The sequence below is a fragment of the Rhyacophila brunnea genome, unplaced genomic scaffold (genome assembly GCF_057557595.1).
Source record: "Rhyacophila brunnea isolate RB1 unplaced genomic scaffold, BYU_Rbru_1.0 scaffold_4, whole genome shotgun sequence".
Lineage (NCBI taxonomy): Eukaryota > Metazoa > Arthropoda > Insecta > Trichoptera > Rhyacophilidae > Rhyacophila > Rhyacophila brunnea.
Genome location: NW_028233068.1, coordinates 2,117,520 through 2,142,035, shown reverse-complemented (window position 1 = coordinate 2,142,035; position 24,516 = coordinate 2,117,520). Strand labels below are relative to the sequence as shown.

At 33.4% G+C, this 24,516-nt stretch overlaps 2 protein-coding genes across 2 annotated transcripts in view; one reads left to right on the top strand and one right to left on the bottom strand.

Annotated features, from left to right (window-relative positions):
- RyR (Ryanodine receptor) overlaps positions 1–24,516 on the top strand; it is a 501,624-nt gene that overhangs the window by 227,768 nt on the left and 249,340 nt on the right. The window lies entirely within an intron of this gene.
- LOC147066729 (uncharacterized) lies at positions 15,327–22,117 on the bottom strand. Its single transcript, XM_085954836.1, has 5 exons — positions 21,951–22,117; positions 19,939–20,400; positions 18,659–19,096; positions 18,294–18,555; positions 15,327–16,974 (listed from the first exon to the last, which is right to left on the bottom strand). Exons 2-5 carry the CDS (start codon positions 20,366–20,368, stop codon positions 16,134–16,136), a joined length of 1,971 nt encoding a protein of 656 aa, XP_085810962.1. The 5' UTR covers positions 20,369–20,400; positions 21,951–22,117; the 3' UTR covers positions 15,327–16,133.

The following is a 24,516-nucleotide window of genomic DNA, read 5'->3' as shown; positions in this document are numbered from 1 at the left end:
CATAAACCACTGACAATCTAGGTGAGCATATCCTTTAAAATAAATGGAGCGATGAAAATTTGATGAAAGTTTCTGAACACAAATCAATTTCCATCTTATGAAAGCCACTATACTCTTGCCATCACATTTAACCATAAAAAATGTTCGATATGTACAAAGCGGAAACTGAGAATTATGTATCTATTCTCTACAGGGAGGAATTTCACAGACTTCGGAAGTTGATTCGGACCATGATTGAACAAAATAAAAAGAAAATTATTAGTCAAATTAACCACCCGTACGATTGGTTTCAGCTAGTCAGATCGTGCGGAAATAGATTTGAAGTCGTTGAAATGATACAATCTGAATTTCTAGTTTAGTTGTACCAGTTTGTTGAAAGGCCCACTTGTGCTGAGAAAGAAAGACGAATCTGGCAACCCATTAAAGTGGCACGATGCTCGTTGGCTGAGATACCTATATAAAAAAATCGGAATTGTTTATTTCAAACCAAGCCTAGTAGAAGAAGAATTTTTCAAAACACTGTGTTTAAGACGGCGAAGTGTTCCAGAAAGGATGAAAACAACTGATCTAACTTTTTCTCAGATAACCAACGCTCCTTTACCTATAAGCCAAGAGAAAAAGAATATATCTCTATTTCCGCTAATTCCAACTATATCTCATGACTTTTATCACACCTGATATTCATCCAGATTTAGTGGAAACATGAAAACTATAAGAAATATTAATTATATTTAATTTTCAATGATGTATGTATTTTTTGGTGTTTCATTTGTATCTTGGTGGATTTTTGAAGTAAAATTTTGTTTTTTATGTCTCCTGGTTCTTTTTTCTCTCTCATTATTATAATAGATTAGGTTCCTGTTTGTAATAATTAATTATATTCAATAAATCTGGTATTCCTTGATAAAAATCAAATGTTTTCATTATTAATATGATTTTTTTCAATGTTCTAATAATTGGCCATAATCACATAAGTCAGCCAAACAAGAAAAAAACTCATGTGTATATACACATAAGTCAGCTATTTACTTTATTTTAAATATTTCATACTGTCTTATGAATTCATTACATATAAAATAACTATAAACTGAAAAAAAATTAATTGAATAGCAAAGCTTTCTTGAAAAAAAAGATATTCACAAAAAACACTCTCCTGAAAAATGTTGTTTTTTGACTTATGTACTTTTACACCCCGGCAACAGAATTATTTTAGACAAAATTTAGTGTGCACTATGTATGGCGGATCTTAACAGCCTATCTCCACCCTTCGCCACTGGCATGTAGGCATGTTAAAATATTTTGAACCATGCTGTCCAATTTAAATCAGTATACTCTTCAATTTTGCGAACGTAACGTTAATTAAACGTAAACTGTCAAGTTACTTATAATAGGGAATATTTAATGAATAATATGAAATATTCATGAATAATAGTGATAAGCTAATAATGTTATTTTTATTTTACAAAGTGCAGGATAATAATAAGAGTGATCAGTATTCATAGAATGTACTTGCCTACGATAATAAAAAGGTTTCCATCAAAAATGAGGTGTTTTTCGACAGAGAGAAGAATAAAATCGTTTGTTAAAAACAGAATTAATGAAGCGATTTATTTCGCTGCATGTTTTAGTTATTAAATAGGTATAAAATATAATATTATATATAGATAATTCCAAATGAATATAAAAGTAACGTAAAATAAAAAGAAAAGAAGTTTTATCCAATCAAAAACAACACTGAATAAATCTAATTTTTCAATAAGGTAGGCTCTAGCGCACATTCAAAAATTCCAATAATTTTAAAAATCACTGACCACCACTGCTATATATATACACATTATGTATAATTACATGCAGTATACTTTAGAAAAATGTCAATGCAATTGATGTTAGTATTTCGAATACCGGCTGGGTTTGTGATATTGGATATGAGTAGGTATAGGTACCAATAATAGAAGTAATACAATATACTTCATTTTTCAAATTAACTATATTATTACACTTACAATAATGATTAATACATTGTAAATACCATGTAAAAAGATCACATAAAGATTTAACATTGAAAATAAAATACAAAACAAAAGCATTACGAAGGCAGTTCAAGAGGCCTGAATGATCGAAACAAGAATTTAGAAAAAAATATACTTAATATTATAATGAATACAGATGACATGTTTAAGTAACTCAAAGTTTATTCTTAAAAAACTACAGGTCATTGTGAATAAAGTACCTCACTCTATAATTCATGCTGATAAGCAATCACGGAAATATGAAGAACTAAAAATCGACCATGGCTCTTTCATATACATATCGCACCGTGAGTGTAAAACCAAGGCATCTGCAAATTTTTCAATTTCGAGATTAAATGCAAAACAACTGCAAAAGTCGTGAAAAGTAAAGTAACTGAAAGAACATGCAATATAATGTAGATATCAACCAAATATTATGTTTTTTTTTAGAAACTCTATTTATCCTAACAAAACGAAGACTTCAAACCCTAATATATCCAAAATATGTCTTTTGCATATGGTGCGATATATACAGATCTGATGATACACACCCCCTCCATTCACTATATGCAGCACTCTTGACAAAATTGGAACCCCTTTATTATTTTGGGACCGGAACCCTTAATTCCTAATCATAAGAACTCAGAATCTGAGTCACTTTAAAAACATCCCATTTTTTTTAAATTTTGTAATAATTGTATCTATATTATTTTTAAAAATAATAATGAATATATTACACATTATAATGCAAATATACATCTTGTGTCGATATGCTCCACCTGAAAGATATCTTTAAAAAATAGTCCACTTTTTGAGTTTCAATGTTAAACTAAAATATTAATAATATATATGTATAGCTAGAAATGTAGACACATGGGTATGTTGGATATTTAAAGATCCAGAAACGGGATTCCGATTTTTGATTTGATGGAACCCTGTTCAATTTTTGCACTGAGAATGGACCTTTATAAGAATAAGGGGTAAATGTGCCGCAGACGATGTCATGAGATTTTATAATTTTCTTTTTAGACCAAACCAAACCTAACCTAACCTAATCTAACCTACCCCAACCTAATATTACCTAATATAATCTTAGTTTCTAATCTAAGAGCGTCTGCGCGATGGAGCGACCAAGTGAAAGAACTGACTGGGGGCACCATCCATTCTGCCCTGAGAGAAGCGGAAGATCAAGAAGGATGGAAAGTCTTGGTCGCTCAAAGGATGGCGAAATTTAAATGTGGTCACGATCCTCAGCCATGAGTGCACGACCAAGAAGAAGAGAATCTTAGTTTGTGATAATGATGCATCAAAATGTATGAAAATTTCAAATTTTCAATCAACAATTATTATTGGATCAAAAAAGCCTTTGCGCCGACAGAAAAGGGTATTTATATTATAATTGTCTACAAGGAATAAACTGTTTTCGTAAAAAAAAAATTATAAATGATCATGACAACATCTGCGGCACAATTACCGAATAAGGTTTCAAACGGATAACAGAAAAGATAGCAATTTACAATATTTACAGATTTGTATATTGGTGGTCCAAGCTAACCATATCTCGCCCACTTAAGCCTTGTAGAACAGAATTATTTTCTTGTGTAACTAAATTGATTTGTTTATTATCGTGAAATGGAATATTTAATGACGCAGACAAATGATCTTTATCAAACTGAATTGCAGTTTTATTAGTTTTGGGAAGTTCTGATACTGTGGAAATATGCGGAAACATTTTTTGGTTAATAGGGATCGAGTTACTCGAAAGAAATATGGTTTTATTATTTTTCCGAGTTCGTGAATAGCATTTTCTATTAGATTTACTTTCCTCAGAGAAATCTGGATTTAGATTCGACACTTGGTTATCTCCAGTACATTTAAGGGAACCACTGGGCTTTCTCGTCATGAAAGTTGTAATACATTGTTCTGACACAGGATTATGTTTTATTTCTAAAACAGGTAGAATTATATTCTGTTGATCTGTAAATGCTAAATTTACAGGTACGACAGATGGACTTTCAGACAATATTTTAATTTTATCAGTATTTAACTGTGTGCTGTCAACAGCTACTACTTTATTGTTTGAAATTATTTTTGAACTTTTTTTTACATGCTTGAATTCTCTAAACGGATTTCCATTCAATCGATATAACCTAACAGGGTTGTCCTGAATGGTAATTTGTTGCATGGGTTTCCGTGTTGATAATGTTTTCTCAACTAATGGCACTAATACCTGAGGTATATTTAGCGTTTTCCACCAGTTACATACGGCGGATATTGTAGGAGCTAACAATTCACTTATCACTTTTACATTGGCATCCGATTTTAATTCATCTATATAATTAATGATGTTGTAAAGCTGAGTCTTTATTTTATTCTTTTCGGCAGCGAGATTGTCCTTGTCCTTGTCGAGTGAAGATTCACTTTTCATATTGTGGAAGTTCAGAGGTGAAGACCTATAAGTTGGACAACAATCATTAATTTTATTATCGAGAGCAGTCTGACTGAAAAGTGCTCTATGAAATGTAAACTATGTGTAGATACATAATAAAAGAATCAAACTTTTCTATTTGAAGCGGTGCTCTGAATGGTATTTTTGAGCACACTAATGCTCCGAAGGTTGCGTGTTCAGATCACGTCGAGGTCACCACTATGGGGATAATGAATAGGAACGAGGGTAGTGAATAAAAATGACAATAATCAGAGAGGGTTGCCTCTCTTAAGAAATGAATAACCCGTTTATTCTCCCACATAAAAAATATAAATACGGAAAGTTATTATGAATTCAAGGTTGCAAACAAATACTACGCGGCTCGAATTTCGCAGATAAGAAATTCATACCACTATGGTAGGTAGCAGTAAATTCTGATGCGACGCTATTGAAAATTATGTAATCAATCGAATGACGTGGAGTGATTCGAATGAACGTCTCGGAAAGAGTGAGTTTTGATAATCGGCTTTGCAGATTATATACAGTTTTCAAACAAAGAAACGGTGTATTTTTTTTCTCTTGATGCAAAACGAAACACAATGGCAGATACGTAACTCGGGATGAGTGACCGCTTGCGCTCTGTTTACCGGTGTCAAAACTTTGACTTTGCGGAGTCAGAGTATGGATCTAATAGGTTGAGCGAGTGGTTAACATCCATTTCTCGTAAAAATAAGAGTCTGCTAATACAGACCTCCGCTCTGTGGAGGGCCATATGATTCTATTAAGATCGGACATGGTAAAAAGAAAGAAAAAAAGAATGCCATAGATGTAAATTTGTTTAATAAATTGTGATGGCCAAATAGTAAACGTGGCGGTAAGTAAACATATCACTGGTTTTAGAAACAATTTAAATAAATTATTTTTACCGGAGTGATAGAAATTATATATAAGTAACCATTTGAACAAAAAAAACGCATGTATACCTGTCAATATCATCATTATCATCGTAAGCATTGGAGACGGAGTTGATAGCCTCTTCTTGAATAGCATCAAACTCAATTTTGGTGTCTTCTTTGGACCGTACCGTGACATTATTAGTGTCAGTCGAGTGACCCAAATGTGTTGAAGTGTAAAGTACAGTTATTTTACCATCACTTTGAGTATATACCATCATCTTAGCTGGACAATAGCCTTCAATCCTTTTCGATCCGACATACTTTAACTTTTTTTTATTCTTTCCTAAAAAAAAATGCAAACAATCAACAAATTTACTAAATTTGATCTCGACAGTTATTGAAATTGCATAAAAATAAAGTAGACATTATGTTAAAATGAATAGATACCTAATTTAAACAATCCATTGCGGTGACAAGCATATTGTTCACATTTAGATGTTTGGTAATCCGAATTGGGTACATATTTCTTTACGAATCGGGAAACCGATTGACATTCAATGCTCTTTTTCCATTCTTTAAATTCATCCATTGTAGAGAATTTCTTCATGTCAGTGTTAAGTTTTAATTTATGAACATTTTTATAATGAACCAACAATTTGTGTTTGGTTGTACTAATCTTACACATTGGACACTTAAATTTTGTTACAGGTAGACTTAAGTCATCATTTTTCTTATATTTCTTATTTTTTTCATGTGATATCTTCTCAGGCAAGTGTTCGACATTATTAATTGTAAATTTAAGAGGCAATCTCTTCCCCATAGGTTCCTCTGACGATGCTTCTGTAACAGGTAGACCTAAGTCATCATTTTTCTCATATGATATCTTCCCAGGCAAGTATTCGACATTATTAATTGTAAATTTAAGAGGCAATAATTGGTTCCTTACAGGTTCCTCGGACGATACTTTCATAGATTGAGAAGATTCTGAAAAAATAACAATAAGATTAACTTTTACTATACAAATAAATAGGTGAGAATGCTATAATTTTATCAAAATATGTTTACAAGCATCAAATCAAACAATCTATCAAAATGATATTCTTTATAATTCATTAGTTCAAAGCAGTCTTGAGACTAGATAAACTGTTTGAGTCTCACATTAGTTGAAGTACAGCTGCAAAGGTCAGAAGAAATTTGAGTTTTTTTTTACTACACACTGCGTGGATGTTCTCCACAGCTTTAGCTGATGGTTAAATAACATTGGTAGATTCCATCTGGCCCGATCGTCTGCCACGATTGCAAAAAGCTATTATCTATGGTTAGGTCACTTTTCTGGAATTATGAATGATCGTGAGCAAATTGGAACTATTTCTATTTCTTAGGTAAGATTCACGTATCGAAGATTGCCGAGAACGTGTGAAAGCATCCAAAATAACCGCCCGCTTTTCGAGTTGGGTCACCGTAGCTATTCGCGCCATTCTGGATTCGCCAGTCAAACGTCACATCTCTCTTTCGACTCTTTCAAATACCATCAAATAACTATCCTCAATATGGCTAAAAATTTAACAGTGTGGACTAGCGCCGAGGACTCACTCCTCGTTGAATTAATACACTTAATTAGGGGTAGCTCTTTAAAAAGGTTATTTGTAAAACCATGCCGATCGCGCTGTTCTTCACTAAGCCGACTCTTGACCCAGTATTTTCGTTTCGAGTCCTTCTATCCGCCTGAGCGAGTTGAAATATAGCCTTACTCGTTACAATCAATCTACAACTAATTCGCTTGGAGATTCACGCTCGCCGGGTGGTTTTCGATTATGTAAATTAATAATACCTAATAAGTACCCATACAAAAAAAAATATTTTCTATAAAAAAAACAACTAATGCCAAATGACTACTTACTACTAAACTTAGTAATAACGAAAATATCTTTCCATTAAAAAATTCAGCTCACTGGTTTCGTCGGGTTCGCAATATCTAGTTTACTTCCGTTTCCTTTCGATGTCCTTGGTGACCAGAAACGACACGTACCTACAGATTTTCGAATAATTAGTCTGATATTTTTTTAGTAATGTATCCATACAACACTTTTCTTAAATATTGGACTCATGAAAGGATGATAAAAATACTGTATAAAAAATGAGGCGGCATTTTATCCAGGGACATCACTGCACGTCAGACAGTTGAAAAATAATATTTGGGAAATTTTAGTACGCATACGTAAAAAGGTTCGCCAACCCTACCTGATATTTATTTGGATATGTATTTTTTATAAATACTACATTTTTCATCTTTTTCATAGTAAGTAATTTTGCAATAAAATATTGGAAAGAATTATACATAATTCGAAAACACTTCTGAGAAATATATAAGTAACCACTAGGAAAAAAAAATGACACCAGGCAAGATTCAAACCTGCGCTTGAAGGTTATTCAATTTATTCATGTTCAATAAAAGAATGTTACATTCTTAATAAATCTTGTGAATTATTCGTTGAATAAAAAAAATTGTTTATTTATTGGAAGGAATTAGGTCACCTCAAAAAGAAAATAGCTTTTATATTTGTTGTTTTTTTTTTTAAATGACACTTTTCGCATGCAAGTTGGTGTCATATCCCGTGAAGTCGAGAGCAAGAAGATGCATTCCTCTTCTCGTTCAGTTTGCTGTTGCTGGTCATCGTCTGTCATTTGGGACTTGGGAGTGAACAAATAACACTTGGTTAGGTACCTACTACATTTTATATAATTTTTAATGATTTTTGCGGAGAACAAAATGTATCTGTTTACGATTTGGATGTCTAGGAGCGTCTCCTCATGCCTAAATCATATTTTCGTTTTCGACCGCTTTCAGTGAAAAGCGCTTTTGAATATCGCTGTCAGCGAAAAAGCACTTTAGTGCTGCATGTGATCTCTCACCACAAAAGCGGTATACAATTGCGGCATTGCCTTTTTTTTTGACATTCGGACAAACAACGTTGCCAGGTATTTTTATTTTCTCGTAATCGACCATTACTATAAGTCAGCTCAAAAATGGTTTCGGCCTCTCTAGACCCCCAGGGATATCCCGCAATTGGTGACAATTGGGGGGGTGTGACATTGGCTTTAGTGGAAGTTATAAGGGATGATCTTGGGTACTCAAAATTATATATGTACTCACCTATAACAAAATTAGACTGTGTCCAACTGTATGGAAGTTTCCTACTTTCTGAGAACATTGTCTCTGAATCAAGTGTCCCAGTATATTTCAAAAAGGTGTCATGTTCAGCAAAATCTATATCCATTTTATTGGTATCCGGGTCAAAATCCTCATGAAGGCTTATATCAGAATCACTTTCTGAACTCACCCGTAATGGTAAATTTTGTGTTGGACATACACCAATTTTGAGTTTGTTCCCTACGTAGTCTGTAGGGAGAAAATGGTTGCGGCATACTCCTATATTTGATAATGTCTCCATTGTTTTAAATTTTATATTGGACATTGCACGTATCCACTGTCTTTGTAGATAGTCATTCTTGGGGAGACTGTGACATTTTACATTCTTTATTTGGCAACCGGAGACCCAACAATGTCGAGGCATCTTCGCTATCTGAAATAGTTCAATGGCCATTTATATCCATACACTTATCCCATAAAAAAACTGTCAACCAATTAATTTCAATTTAGACCCCGTGCAAGGATTTACTGCTGACAGTATGTATTATCACAGCCATAATAAGAAAATGCATGTGTAAACACGAATTATCATGCAAGTTGCAAGATTTCATGCATGGTTAAAAAAAGTTCGAAAGCTTCTGAATTTTCACGCAATAATTGGTACTTGCATGGTGAGTTGCGCATGCGCAGTGGAACAATAGTGGCGAACCAGCCGGAATACTAACTACACAGCACAGAATATTATTTGACATTTACTGATTATCTACGAACCTGTCCGGCCCAATCAAATAGCACCATACAATGACAACATCGCGTCTCGTTTGAGCTTGAAGAATGAGATTGGAGAGAGAGTCAGCACTTTTACGTATGGTAACTGTGCCGCAGATGACCGCATTAGCTTTTATAATTTTTTTTTTATGAAAACAGTTTATTTCATTTAGACAATTATATTAAAAAATACACTTTTGGGATCTCGCAAATACTTTTCGGTCCAATAATTGTTAATTGAAAATTTGATACATTTCGATGCATCATTAACACACACTAAGATTATGTTAGGTTGGGGTAGGTTATATTAGGTTAGGTTAGTTGGGTTTGGTCTAAAAAGAACATTACAAAATCTCATGCGGTCATCTGCGGCATATTTACCTTACGTGTATACAGTTAGTATCGCGATAGTTTAAAATATACACTATTGGTGCAAGTACATCCATGCACGTGTACAGGCGCTATTAGTAAGCGGTCAAAGTACGCCAAAAATACTATAATTTTGCAAATTGGAATAGCAATATGAAAAAAAAAATATTTTGAGATATCATTAGGAAAGGAAACAACGCCAAGACGGATGACCTCAAAAAATAGGCTCGAAACCTACTCTGAAGGAAAATCATTACATGGCGTCCGCGCTCACGAAGTTGGAAATCTCTGCATTAGATGAACACACCAAAGTGCATGTGTAGTCTGCGCATTGCCTGCCTCAAACCGGTTTCAAAACAGTCATTTTTCGGACTGAAAGTGCTAGCTTACATAGCTCTATCATCGATGGACATTTTTTCAACATCATGACTCAGTGTTACAAATCGAATGATTCCACAAAAAATAGTGGTAATTGTGCCGCTGATGACGTCATGAGCATTCATATTTTTTTTTTACGAAAAAGTTTATTCCATGTAAACAATTATTATAATAAATACCTTTTTCTGTCGGCGCATAGGCTTTTCGATACAATAATTTATTGTTAATTTAAAATTTGAAATTTTCATACATTTTGATGCATCATTATTACAAACTAAAATTATATTAAGTTGGGGTAGGTTAGGTTATGTTAGGTTAGGTTTGGTCTAAAAAGAAAGTTATAAAATCTCATGACGGCATCTGCGGCACATTTACCAAAATAGTACCTATGCTATATTATAATTTTACACCAAATAAGCAAAAAATACTATAAATCAAATCAAATTTATTGTAGACAATAGCTATACATACGCAGTTGATGAAGTTAGAAGAAATAAAGCCTAGTCCAGACCAAGAACATCCATGTTCAATGTTTCCCATCTGCGTCGAACAAAAATCTACAGTCATTACTTAGGTACTATCAAAAGATATTAAAAAATGTTGGTAGGTAAATGCCTACGCAAATGTTCAAACAATATTGATACAACTTTCGAACAATTTGTATTTATAGTGTTCAATGTTTAGCCAACCGATGTATCTAGATCTGGACTAGGCATTACAAACACACAATCGTTCCACAAGACAAGAAAAGCATCACATTTATTGAGTCTTGTTTCTGATGAAAAACTGTCATTGGATATATTTTTATAATTTAACCAAGAATGTAGTATCTTAATAATAAAAAAAGAATCTCCCGGGACGGAAAGTTTCGAAGCTTACGAGGTCTACATTAATCGGGGAAATATGGGTTGTTAATATGAACTCGTCAAACCCTCACCTATCTTTCACAGATATTAAATTAAGCGTTTGAAATAGGCAACAAAATTTTCAAAAGTTTTACTTTGAAGTGAACTTTGCAATACAATTAATTTGAAACATTAAAATAATTCCAACAAAATTGACAAACACGGCAATATACGAAAACTTAAACTGACAGCTCAGGCCGTTCCCGCTAATTGTTAGACCATAGACTAATATTGACCATCAGCCAGTGTCAGTGTTGCCATATTTTGAAAGTGGAATTAAAGTACAATGCCTTCAAAATTATAGTATTTCGGCAAAAAATATAGTACGCGTTGAGTGACCAATAATTTTCTGCATTTTCAAAAAATTAAACGTGGGGTAATTAACGTCTTGTATTTTTTAGACAAAATATCCATGTAGAATAATAATTAACGTCTGGTTTTTTTAGACGAAATTCAAATGTTAAGTCAGTGGTTTCCAAACTTTATGTTACTACGCCTTTCTTTAAAAAAATCTAACTAGGCGCCTCCCCCCCCCCTTATTTCATTAAATAATACAGACACCTTTTTAAATAGTCAACAATGTACCTACCTATTTACGAATACAAAAATGAAAAAAAAATAAACAAGGTTTTACTACTTAATAATATATTACATTAATTTTTGACGAATATGCTTGTTTATTAGCACAATCAATTTCAATAGTCGTAGTCAATCCAAATTCATCTTAGTTCATTGACAAATGGGTTCTATCATGGACCCAACATCCTGAAACGGACCCCTGGGTCAGGATTTTCAACCACATATTTAAAATATTTAATAGCACCAAAAGAAAAGAGCGCTGCGGGCGTCTTTTTTTGCTATTCATAAAATAATGTGAAAAGTGCATTAGCAAACTAACCAAGAACTCAGTAAATAGATTTTTGTTTGCTTTCTATTGATATATAGATATATTTAGCTGGCGTACAAATCATTTAAAAGTGGTGACATGGCGAACTTTTTTTTGTCATTTTGATTTCCTAAGCTCCAATTTTGTTATGAATGCCTTCATTTATCGTTTTAAATCAGTGAATGCAGTAGTGGTCCTTGGATTTATTATTTCACTCAATTTTTTAAAAATTTCAACCAAATAGACAAGTTTAACAACAAAATTATCGTTCCTAAACAAATTTGCCTCAAATTTCAACATTATGATTAATTTGACCCTTTTATTTCATTTTTTACGAGATAGCCATTGCGCTTCACAATAATATAGATAGAAGTGAGGGATTATAAAATTAGTCTCCATATTTGCAAACAACCTTTTATAGCACTGTTTTTTTGTGTAGTTTATAACTAGCGGTCGTTTTATAAACTATGCATTTGCAAACTGCAAACCTGTGGCTACATTAATTGTATTAAGCTTTTCGCGCCTCCCTTTGCAACACTCCGCGCCCCAGTTAAATAATTAACGTCACTTTTTTTAGACATGGGGATTATTTTTTTTTGCTTCTCATGGATTATTTTGGCGTTGTTTTTCTTCTATTGTCAACTTTTTTTCCGATTTCTCAAAATTATATATCGTATATGTTTTATATCGTACATAGTACGCAGACGAAAATTATAGTACAAATACTATAATTATAGTACGGTTGGCAACACTGGCCAGTATTGCCATATTTTCAAAGCGGAATTATAGTACAAAGCCTCCAAAATTATAGTACACGTTGAATGGGCAATGCTTTTCTGCATTTTCAAAAAATTCCACGTAAAGTAATTAGCGACTTGTTTTTTTTTCCAGACAGAATTCAAATGTTTGGTGATTAACATCTTGTTTTTTTTTAAACAAAATTCAAATATTGGGTAATTAACGTTCCGTTATTTTTTAGGCAAGGGGACTTTGTTTTTTTTTTGTTCTCGCGGAGGTTTCCTTCTATAGCCAATTTTTTTCTGATTTTTCAAAATTATAGTATTTTGGGCGTACTAGGTATATCTGTTTTATATCGTACATGGTACGCAGACGAAAATTATAGTACAAATACTATAATAATTAAGTACGGTTGGCAACAATGAGTCGATAACGACCTTTTATTACCTCTTTCGAGCAATTTTTTTCTCGGGTCGCTAAATTATTTTCCTCCATTACGAAATAATAGTACTTTGATACCTATCTACCTATTAATATCGGTTCGGTTCCGAAGAAAATAACAGGTTTTCCGGTTTCGATTCAGCTCCGAATGATTAATTTTTGTTAATCAATGTTTTTATTTGTATTAAAAATTTACTTTCTACCACAATTTAGAAAATTTGATGGGTATTCAAAGCCAGTTGTTTTTGTTTATTCTACATTTGAGTTTCCTATTTATGTTTTTAGCTGTTTAGGGTTTTAAATCCATCGTCAGGACAATTTATAATTAATTTTTAATAAATAATACTAAACAAACAAAAAAAATTATTGTCCATAGAACAGATTTATGAGAAATCAAAATCAGAACTCCCGCATTAACTAGACAATGTAAAATGAAACAATGAAAATTCGAGTGGCTTCCAATTTATGTTTCAAGGAGCAATAATATGTAAATAAATTTACCTAATATATAATAGGTACCTTGTATACACATCTTTCTATTATAATAGGACCCTCCTCCGTACTGAGAGGTCTTGCACAATGTAGTTCCGCCACTTTCACCATCTACTATCTAGGTAAAGTTGTTAAAAATAGTTTTAAAAGTTTATTAGTCGATAAACGTATATGCAAAAGTAATGAGAGAAATAAAATAAAAATGTTAATTAATTTTAATTTATAATTTTTTCAATTTCGTTACATAGCTCGTGAAAGCGTTAAAATCTGTATTATTTGATTGATTATTTGTTTAATTAATTAAAACACAATTTCATAGTACTTATTCCACTTTTTTAATTCAATTTTGGACCGGTTTCGTCCTCCTCAAAGGGACATTATCAACTCCTTTCTTTAATTAAACAAATAATTAATCAAATAATACAATGCAGTTCCACCATGAATTGACAGTTAACACTATAAAAGAAATTAAAATCGGTAAATTAAGTTTTTTATGTTGTGCTATTTTTTTTAAAGAATTTTTGACGACAAAGCATAGAAATAAATGTTGTAAAGTAAAATCATGGGTTTATTTATTGTTTTAAGTAAGTAGATGTAGATGACAAAATTTCAAGTTTTATGTACTATCTAATTAGTAGAGATAACAAGTACATATAAAACAAAAATGGAAAACTTGGAGGTTGGATAATGATAGTTTTTGGAAATCACTTTGCTGAGACAAACCAGCGTATGTCTCCATTTCCTAATTTATTATACAAGAAAAGAAAGATGTTGGGTGATTTCAAGTTTTTGGGCCTATCCTAAGCATAATAATATGGGCCTTCACCATAGAGGTATTAAATAAAGAGGGGCAAAGAATCGACTTTTTCATAAAACTGAATGAAGCAGGCCAACAATAGCTGACAATTTACGAGAAATAGCGACGCAATAAAAAAATGCAGGGGATCATGGAGGATTTACTTTGGTCATTATAACGTACCCGTATAATATAATGTTAACGTGGAAATTTTGCCGCAAATTGATTATCAGCCTGCCTCACCATACTTGCCTGCTTCACCATACTTTCATACAGTGGCGCACCCAGGATTTAATATTGGGGGGGGGGCCAAGGAGGAGAATGTAAATTAGTCCCATAGTCTTTTTCTTCTTCACACCTTAATTTCTCGTTTATCGGTCTTTTGTCTATTGCACTCGGTGTACCTATACAATGGTCCCCACATCCTGAAACGGGCCCTCAGGCTAGGATATTTGGCGGGCCCCCTACCAACCGGTAAGATTAAATGCAGTGTTTTGTTTAAAATTGTGTTTTAGTTCAAATTAAGGGTACTTATACAGTGAATTATCGGCGATTTTTAATACATCTACTTTAATAATGGAGCTATCGAGTATCGACACATAATAATATATAATAAATAAATATATTGCACAATTATATAAGTAATTGAAAATATTCATGGCCATGAAGTGTAATTATGTGTGTTTATCTCACTTATCTGGTCAACCCAACACGCCGGGCCCCCTGGCTAGAGCCCTGTCAGCCCTCCCCAGCCATGACCTACACCACTCCGGAATTCGGGTGGACACCGAGAATTTTTTGACAGTTCCCTTAGGTATTGGGTTTCTAAAAAAACCTAACATTAGTGTTTCAAAATTTTTGTGCTAGATATTAAAATCTAAGAAATTTTTCTAAAGAGGGTGCTGGAGAATTTCAAATCATTTTTTTGCCGTGTTTTTATTTGTCTAATCTATTGGCTTTCAATTTCAATGTTTTTGGGGGGCCAAGGCCCCTTGCCCCCCCCCCCCCCCCCCTGGGTGCGCCACTGCTTTCATATAACCTGCCACCCCTTTTTTTTTTTTTTTTTTTTCCGACCATGTCCGATCCTGATAGGATCATATGGGCCTCCACAGAGTGGAGGTTTGTATTGACAGATTTTGTTTTTTACGAGAAATGGATGTCAGCCACTTGCTCAACCTATTAGGTCCATACCCTGACACACACAAATTGAAAAACAATTTTTTTTGTACTTGCCAGACCCAGGATTCGAACCTGGGACCCACGGCTTTGTAGTCCAACGCTTATGCCGCGCGGCCACCCCTAGGCCTTCACAAAGTTTTAGTTTGGAGGAATAAAGGAACGTTTGCTTGTCATTCTCCCAACCCATCGGTCATCGCTATGGATTAACATACAATGAAAAATAAAATGTGGATTTTACAGGTGCAGGATTCAAACCTGCGATTCACAACTTCAAAGGTGGATGCTCTGGTGCTACTCCAGAGGGTGATAATATAATGGTTAAAAAACTAACAAAATCTAGGAACAACCATAATGGATTAATTATTATTTAACAATATTAACAATAATCTTCAGACATAAATAGTAACTGATTATACACCAATTTACAATCATAGACTGTTTTCCTATCAGTTCAAATTTGTCTTATGTTGTCCTCCACTATCAATTAATAACACACCGAGATATTTTCTTTAATTTCTGGTAAAAATCAATTGTTTAGTGATAAAATGCTTTATTTATTAGAATAGAGCAAAGAGTTAGAAGTGTTTTCTCCATCCTGTGTGGAGAGTGACACTAAGGGAGATGTATGCATTGAACAATCTTCAGGAACCATTTGGATTTTCAAATGCGGGTTCACGTGAATGACGGCAGGTGACATTTAATTATTAATGTCCAAAGGAACAGTATTATTATTCTTTTGAGTAGTTGTAAATTTAATTTGATTATTATGACATGGAATATTAATTGATGAATCTGAAGCAGAAGGATTTGTAACAAGTCGAATTATTTTTGACGGTGATATGTGTGGGAGTAATTTTTCATTTACATGATGTATTGATTGATCTGACAAAATGACGATTTTATCACTTTTTCGGGGAGTTCTAGAATAGCTCTTTATATTATTTCTTTGCTGATAAGATTTTAACTGTAAACTTGACATTTGGTCAAGGGAATCATTAGACTGCCTGGCTATAAAAGATTTTTCTGGATCGGACTTTATTTCTGTAACCGGTGGAAGCATGTTTTGTTGAGTTGCAGATCCAATGTTTACAATTTCTGTGTGTAGATCGTTAGACAATACTCGAACTGGAAGATTATTTAAATGTCCGACATCGATGGCAGCTGATATTTCATTATTATTAGAAGTCAATTCCTCGGTTTTCTTTGAATTCTTGAATCTTCTCTGATATAGATTTCCAGGCAATCGATACAGTCTAACGGCGTTAGGCTGTATGTTAATTTTTTGCTCCGGTGTTGATATTGTTTTTTGAACCAACGGCACCAACGGTTGAGGTATATTTAATATTTTCTGACAATCACATATGGCAGATATTACAGGTCCCAGCAATTCATTTATCATGTTTATAACGGCATCAGATTTTAATTCATCAACGTAATTAATAATATGATAAAGCTGATTCTTTATTTTTTTCTTTTCAGCAGCAAGATTATCAAGTGGAGATTCAATGGGTATTTTGTCGAAATGCAGTGGTGAAGATCTGAAAGTTAGAATACAGAAACTAATTACCGGTCGCAGTCTATCCGAAAAGTGTGACAAAATCGAATGAAATATATACAGGCTATTGAACACTTATAATTATATTGTTTTATCGAAGATTACAAAACTGAAAAATAATTCTTGTACCTGCCGATAGAAAAGAAACGTTACCGATGACTGCACCGCAGATAGTACTGCATTTAAAATTTATTTTTAATAATAGTACTTACTATTTTTAAATATCTACTCCAAAAGGAATGTATCATTTCTTAATTGATTTATTACAAGAATTGGCTGTTGACCATTCAATTAGCCCATATCTAAGTAGTGAGAAAAGAGACGTAGGCAAATCATCAAAAATACTGCATAATAACCTGATCCAGTGGCGAAGGGTGAAGGTGGACCAATAAGATCCGACTTAAATAGTACACACTAAACTTTGTCAGTAATACTTATTTGTTTTCATTGAACTAAGAATACAAATTGCAGATGGTGCTGGTTAGTTTTTAAAAATCAATTAAGCCTGCCTAATCCAAACCATAACAGTTTATGTTTGATATGGGCGATCCGTTATAAAAAGTGCACACTTTTTCAGTCATACTTATTTGTTTTAGTTGAATTAATAATACATATTACAAAATTGTCTGATAGTGATGGTTAGCTTTTTAAAGTTCATTAAGCCCTGCCCACCAAACCATAATAGATAAAAAATATTCTCCCATATAAAATATTTTAGTATGGCTTGGTTATGCAGGGTTTCATTGAATTTTAAAAACTAACCAACACTATCTGCAATTTGTAGTATTAGATAAATAAAACCAAATACGTATGACAAAGTTTAGTGTGCGCTCGTTTTTGTCAGATCTTAAAAGCCTACCTCCACCCTTCGCCGCTGCCTAGTTCCAAATACAACTGATATGTGTAGAACTTCCTGGATCTGAATGGTTTTTCTCAGCACTAGTATGTTGTCGGTTTGGATGACTTTAATAAATTGTGATATTTTCATTTCTATATATTATTACGCCCACGGTGGCCGCGCGGCATAAGCGTTGGACTATCATGCCATGGGTCCCAGGTTCGAATCCTGGGTCTGGCAAGTACACATATTGTTTTTCAATATGTGTGTGAGTCAGGGTATGGACCTAATAGGTTGAGCAAGTGGCTGACATCCATTTCTCGTAAAAAAAAAAATCTGTTAATACAAACCTCTACTCTGTGGAGGCCCATATGATCCTATTCGGATCGGACATGGTCGGAAATAAATTATGGAGTGATTAAAATTAGATGTAACCATTATGAATAAAAAAAGCGCATGTATACCTGTCAATGTCAATGTCATCATTATCATCGTAATCATTGGAGATGGAGTGGATAGCCTCTTCTTGAATCGCATCAAACTCAATTTTGGTGTCTTCTTTGGACCGTACCACAACATTATTAGTATCAGTCGAGTGACCCAAATGTGTTGAAGTGTAAACTACTGTTACTTTACCACCGCTCTGAGTATATACCATCATCTTAGCTGGACAATAGCCTTCAATCTTTTTCAATCCGACATACTTTAATTTTTGTTTAGTCTTTCCTAAAAAAATGGAAACAGTCAACAAATTTACTAAATTTGATCTCGACAGTTATTTGAAATTGCATAAAAATAATGTAGACATTATGTTAAAGTGAATAGATACCTAATTTAAACAATCCATTGCGGTGACACGCATATTGTTCACATTTAGATGTTTGGTGATCCGAATTGGGTACATATTTCCTTACGAATCGGGAAAACGATTGACATTCAATGCTCTTTTTCCATTCTTTAAATTCATCCATTTTAGAGAATTTTTTCTTGTCAGTGTTAAGCTGTAATTGATGTACATTTTTATAATGAACTAACAGTTTGTGCTTTGTTGCACTAATCTTACATATTGGGCATTTAAATTTCGTTACGGGTAGACCCAAGCCGTTATTTCTGTTCACACTATAAAGTGGGTTTGTCTTGCGTAAATTGTCGACATTATTAATTGTAATTTTAAGAGGCAATCGCTTTCTCATAGCCTCATCCAATGATACTTTTCTATCAAAGGTACTGTCAACCGGAGTCCTCTTAATCGGAGTTTCTACAGATTCTGAAAAAATTATAAATATTGAGATTAACTTATATAGAATATTTACATAAATTAATACATTATCATCTTTCCGAAAGTTAAAGCTTATGGCTCTCAAATTGTTAAAAGGTTTCTTTTTTTCCTGGCGGTACCAAGAAAGCTATATTTAAAGTAAAAGTAATTAAAAACATCAAACACCCATAGTAGAGCCAAATCCGAGAGATTTATGATCCGAGACTGATTGAGTCCCGAAAATAATTGAGTTCCAGAACGACGTACAGAAAATACATGTAGCTTTCCAAGTTGAAAATGATCTGATCTCCCTATCAAAGGTGAAAGAAACAACAAAAATCATCCTACAAACTAAAAAACCAGCCGACATTAAGTCATAGAACAACATTAATGTTTAAACATTAATTTTTAAGAAACAGCAGAGGATTACCAAAAGCGATAAACAAATTATAAATTATGCTGAATTCTCCACGCTTTGCAAAACTCTCCGTAAAAGAATATGAGAGGACCTTCGTAAGTTTAACATGCACCATTTACAGGCAATTGTGGAAGCAAGAAAATGTCTCAACAAGAACAGACATTACCTGTCAATAGGGAGAAAACCGATCACGGCTTAATATACTTAAAAATGTGTCAGTTGAAAGTTCTAAAACTTTAACTAAAAGGTGGGAGAAGGTCATGATTATTGATTGATGATGACAAATATATACAATACATAAAAAAAAATATGGGTATCCCTATTATACCCCGACACACACTACCGTCCTTTATACTGTAAAACGACACTTTGAAATCGCAGCCACGACACTTTAGTTTTAGAATAATCAATATGAATAAAATAATATACTTACGTGTTTTCAATACGGTAGTACTTATTGGCAATATGTCTGTAAACGGAAGTCTTCTGCTATCCAAAAGTATTGGCTCCGTTTCAGGGTTGTCAGTATATTTGAGAGAAATGTCATGTTCATCAAAATCTATATCCATTTTACTGTTATCGGGGTCATAGTCTTCCTCGAGGCTTATGTCAGAATCGCTCTCTGAAGCCTTCGTGCTCAAATTTTGTGTAGGCCGTGTACCTCTTTTCAGTCTCTGTCCGTTGAAGTCTGTCGGTAGAAAATGATTCCGGCACACTGACACTGATTGTGGTACTTTATCCACGTTTTTCAATTTTTTATTGGATATTATACGTAGCCATTGCCTTTTTTCGTTGGAATTCGTGGGAAGTTTATGATATGGTAGAATTTGTGCTTGGCAACCGGGAATCCAACATTTAACCATTGTATATGTACTTCCGATTCACACCTACACACCTATAGGCAATTTAACCAATTCATTTAATTTAAGTAAATTCTAATTTACTTCAGCTGTGACAAGAGTATAAAAAATCGGCAATGCAAAACCTTTTTCTCTTCCACGGCCCACTTCAATATGGCATCAAGGTCCCATTGTTTTTTGATTATTAGCATATTAAAAATTTTATGCTAAAAGTTTCTTGTTAATATTGAATGTAAATAATTACAAGATAGAAAGAACTTTTTATATACAATGTTTTTAAATTTTCTGTTGAATTATTATGCTCAATATGCTCAAACTTGTACTTGATATGTAGTAAATAAAAAACAAACAAATATAGAATACTGAAATGTCATTTTGATTTACATAGTAAGGCACGTATATATTAATAATTTAGTTGCTAGGACCACCCACTTAGCAACCAATAATAGTGGTTTGGATTACGGATTTCTTCCAAAATAACTTTTCATACAAAACAGAATTAACTGAAAATGAATTCAATTCTACTTAAAGATGGCTAAAAGTATTAAAAGAATGCATTGGCATTGTGTTCTGATATATTCTAAAAGTTTCAAACGTCTAGCTAGTTGGGAAGTTAGTTAAAAATCGATTGCAAGATTTGTACTGGATAAACAACCACCGGACAAATAAGAATACGAGCTAATGAAAACGTTGTAAAATTAAGGGGCTCTCATAAACGACTATGTTCATACTAATTTCATTCTTTCATAAACACATAAATACAGATAAGTGAAAAATTTATTAGCTTTACCTACATTGTAATGAGTACTTGTGTACAAGTGGTAATTTATTGTTTAATACCTACTTCACATTGAGATAAGGGTGATTATTTCAGATTTACACTCATTACTTTGATCAAGTATTTTTAAATGTCCACTTTGATTGCACCTGAAGGAGTGTCCTGGTATAGGTCAGTGCTCTTTATCGTAATAGATTTTTGGGTTGGCACCGTGCGTTCCTCCTTCTTTCCACGATGTTTCAGGCTCATTACAGAGGCCATTCGGAAGAGATAATGTATTGAAGTGTAGTGTTCGACTTATAAATACGATTGCTGATCTAATTGTACCATGTTCTCCGCGGAGATGACTGGACTATTCAAGCACTGTCTGACATCTGACTCAAGCTACCTTAGCTTTCAGGGCAAAATGTTTAAACAGGTTGAAGTTATTTGAAAGTCGGATGGTTGTTCAGGACACAAAGTCTACCGAAAACCCACACCAATTGTTGCTTACTTACAAACTCAAAACGACAACCCAGAAATCTATTACAATATTGCCATTACTGATATCTAGTCTTATCAACAGGGCACTTTTATTTATTGTTTAAGTATAACAAACTGTGAATGAATACGAAATAAAACTACGTATTTATTATGTTATACATTCTTTCTCCTCGTATTTTCTTAAATACGCGAGACGTTGTTTTTATTCCTTCAGCTTTATATACCTATTTGATAATTATTTTGTTCGCAAGCCCTCCAATCCAAATATGCATGTACTAATAATTTTAAAATAAGAACAACTTTTGACGAAACATTATGACTTACTTTACACAGAAAATCAATTCAGTAGACGGTGGTATCTTAAATAGACTTATATAAGTATATATTTTTAATAATTAGAATTGTGGTGTTTGTATACTATGAAAATTATTTTAAAATGATGAAACGAAACGAATGAACGTGACTTTCAACAGAAGCTTGACATCTGACATGTTTATTTTTTGATATTATCCATAGAGTATAGACTAATACTATCTATGGTTGAGTTAAGTGTTGCCGCTTGGAAATATATGAAAATACAGGATAATCAAAGAGATTGGACTCCTCTCAAAATTGAGTGCTGCTGGTAGAAAATATCGACTACTCTAGCAGAAACAGTGAACACAAAAATGGAAACTGACCCTAACGGGTACGGATCTCGAGTGTGGTAAATATGGAATAAACTTAAACACGTGTTAAAGAATGTTATTTTCAATAGGTTTGTACAGCAAAAATAAAACGATGATTCGGTTTGTGGATCGTATGCGTATGTATATATGCTCATCGGCTGCCAGGTATTTAGTACGGGTCCCCATCCGTTCGCACACCATCGACAAGAGCAAGGGACACGAGCGCTCTGATTGTTATAAAATATTGAATGCGTGTTATGCTTACGTAACAAACATTAAAGCATATTTTAAGACAGACATACAGTAAAAACAAAACAATGATTCGGTTGGTCCATGGTGTGCGAACGGATGGGGACACGTACTAAATACCTGGCAGCCGATAAGCATATTATATACATACGCATACAAGGCCCAAAGTAATAAAGTCAACCCTGCTGTGTAAGCCAGTTCCCATTCATTTTGTGTTTTCTGGCAGAAAGCATTCATTTGAAAAAAATATGTTTTGAGTTATATCTCAGCTGTCTTATAAAATCAATAAGGTTTGATTTTTTCACCCACATTATTTTTAATGAATTTCCTATCTTTTTAGCCGCCCATGTCAAATAAAATTGTACAAAATCTGTCGATTTCTGTTTTACTTGGCCGATAATGTGGTTTTTTTCATAAGCATAAATAATTCACAAATATGTAAAATTATATAAAACGTGCATGCATTGATAAAATTATACATTTGTGTATAAAACAAATTCAGGACTTCAACCTCTTGATGTGATAATGCCTAATTACACCAGCAGACTCGTAGACCCGACCAGATTCTCCATTGTGGAGGAGCATTAGGCTTTCGATACAATTTAACAAGTTTGATAGTGACCACATTTCTACGTAAGTATATATTATTATATACATACTTAGGTGAAGAGATATCACTTCATACATTATCTCTATAATATATTATAAGTTTAGTGTTATTTAAGTATTCTTTTAGTAATGAATTTAGAACTCCTCCCACTCTTCTTTAGTTTGGTCATTATTTATTTTGTATAATTGCAATTCAAGAAAAAAATAAAAACATCTCACTTTTGTTTATATCTTTATTTTTGAAAAGACTTAAAAGTATATTATACAATTCACAATATTCTTCAAATATCTACTTCTTTTAGACATGAAATAAAACAATGGACAGTCATCAACATAATTCATTGAGTTTTATGAATTGTATTATTGTATGTATGTAATAATTATTATATACTATATACCTGTGCCTTTAATACATTGCACCCATCGCGAGTGAGATGTATTGTGATGAGATTATTGAGTTATTACGTTGGTTACTATAATGGCTTACGAGTTGGCTTATGTGTGGGTCCCAGGTTCGAATGCTGGGTTTGGAAAATACACATATTGTTTTTCAATTTGTGTTTGAGTCAAAGTATACCTGATAGGTTGAGCAAATGGCTAACATCCATTACTCGTAAAAGCAAAAATCTGTTAATACAAGCCTCCACTCCGTAAAGACCCACTTGATCTTATTATGATCGGATATGGTCAAAGAAGAAAGACTATAAGAAATTGCACAGTGTAACCTAAGTATGTAATAACAAATCGATAATCTCGTTGTGATACATTCCACTCGCGGTGGGTGCAATGGAATAAAGGCGCTGATGCTTACAAAATTAATGGTCACATATTAGCGGTCAGCACAATACGGTTCCGTGCCAATTTTCACATCACTAATTTATGAGTTGATTTTCAAAAGCAACGCAGACCAAATTCAAACCGACAATGAAATGAAGTATATAGAGCGATCAGAGAAAATTATAAATAAGGTTCCAATTGAATCTCTTCTGAATTTCAAATATTATAGTGGACATGGTCTATTTATGAAGTTTACCTCTACGCTTACCGAGTGTTAAATGCCAGTTGAAAAAAAATGTCAACGAGAAATGACAGCAAGCATTTTAGTGTGATACCCACTGGCGCGACACGCCGCGCGCGTTAGAATTTGTATGTATTCAAATGCCGTGTAGTGGGTTTTGCACCATTTGAATACACAGATTACGATCGCGCGCAACGTGTCGCGTCGGTGGGTTACCGCGCTTAGACTAGTTACATTTTTCATTGGCTATTTGGCTGCATTTTCATAGTCAACCAATGTCAGTGAGAAATTCAATGTTTCTTTATACACTTAGCAGCTTTTGTAACATGATTGGATTACCACAACC

Bases quoted from the DNA above. Each gene is read 5' to 3' on its own strand.
- LOC147066729 (XM_085954836.1), bottom strand. From the start codon at position 20,368: ATGGTTAAATGTTGGATTCCCGGTTGCCAAGCACAAATTCTACCATAT. The intron at 19,097-19,938 runs GTAAGTATATTA...TAATTTTTTCAG, and splicing joins TACTACCGTATTGAAAACAC to AATCTGTAGAAACTCCGATT. The intron at 18,556-18,658 runs GTATCTATTCAC...CCATTTTTTTAG, and splicing joins CAATGGATTGTTTAAATTAG to GAAAGACTAAACAAAAATTA.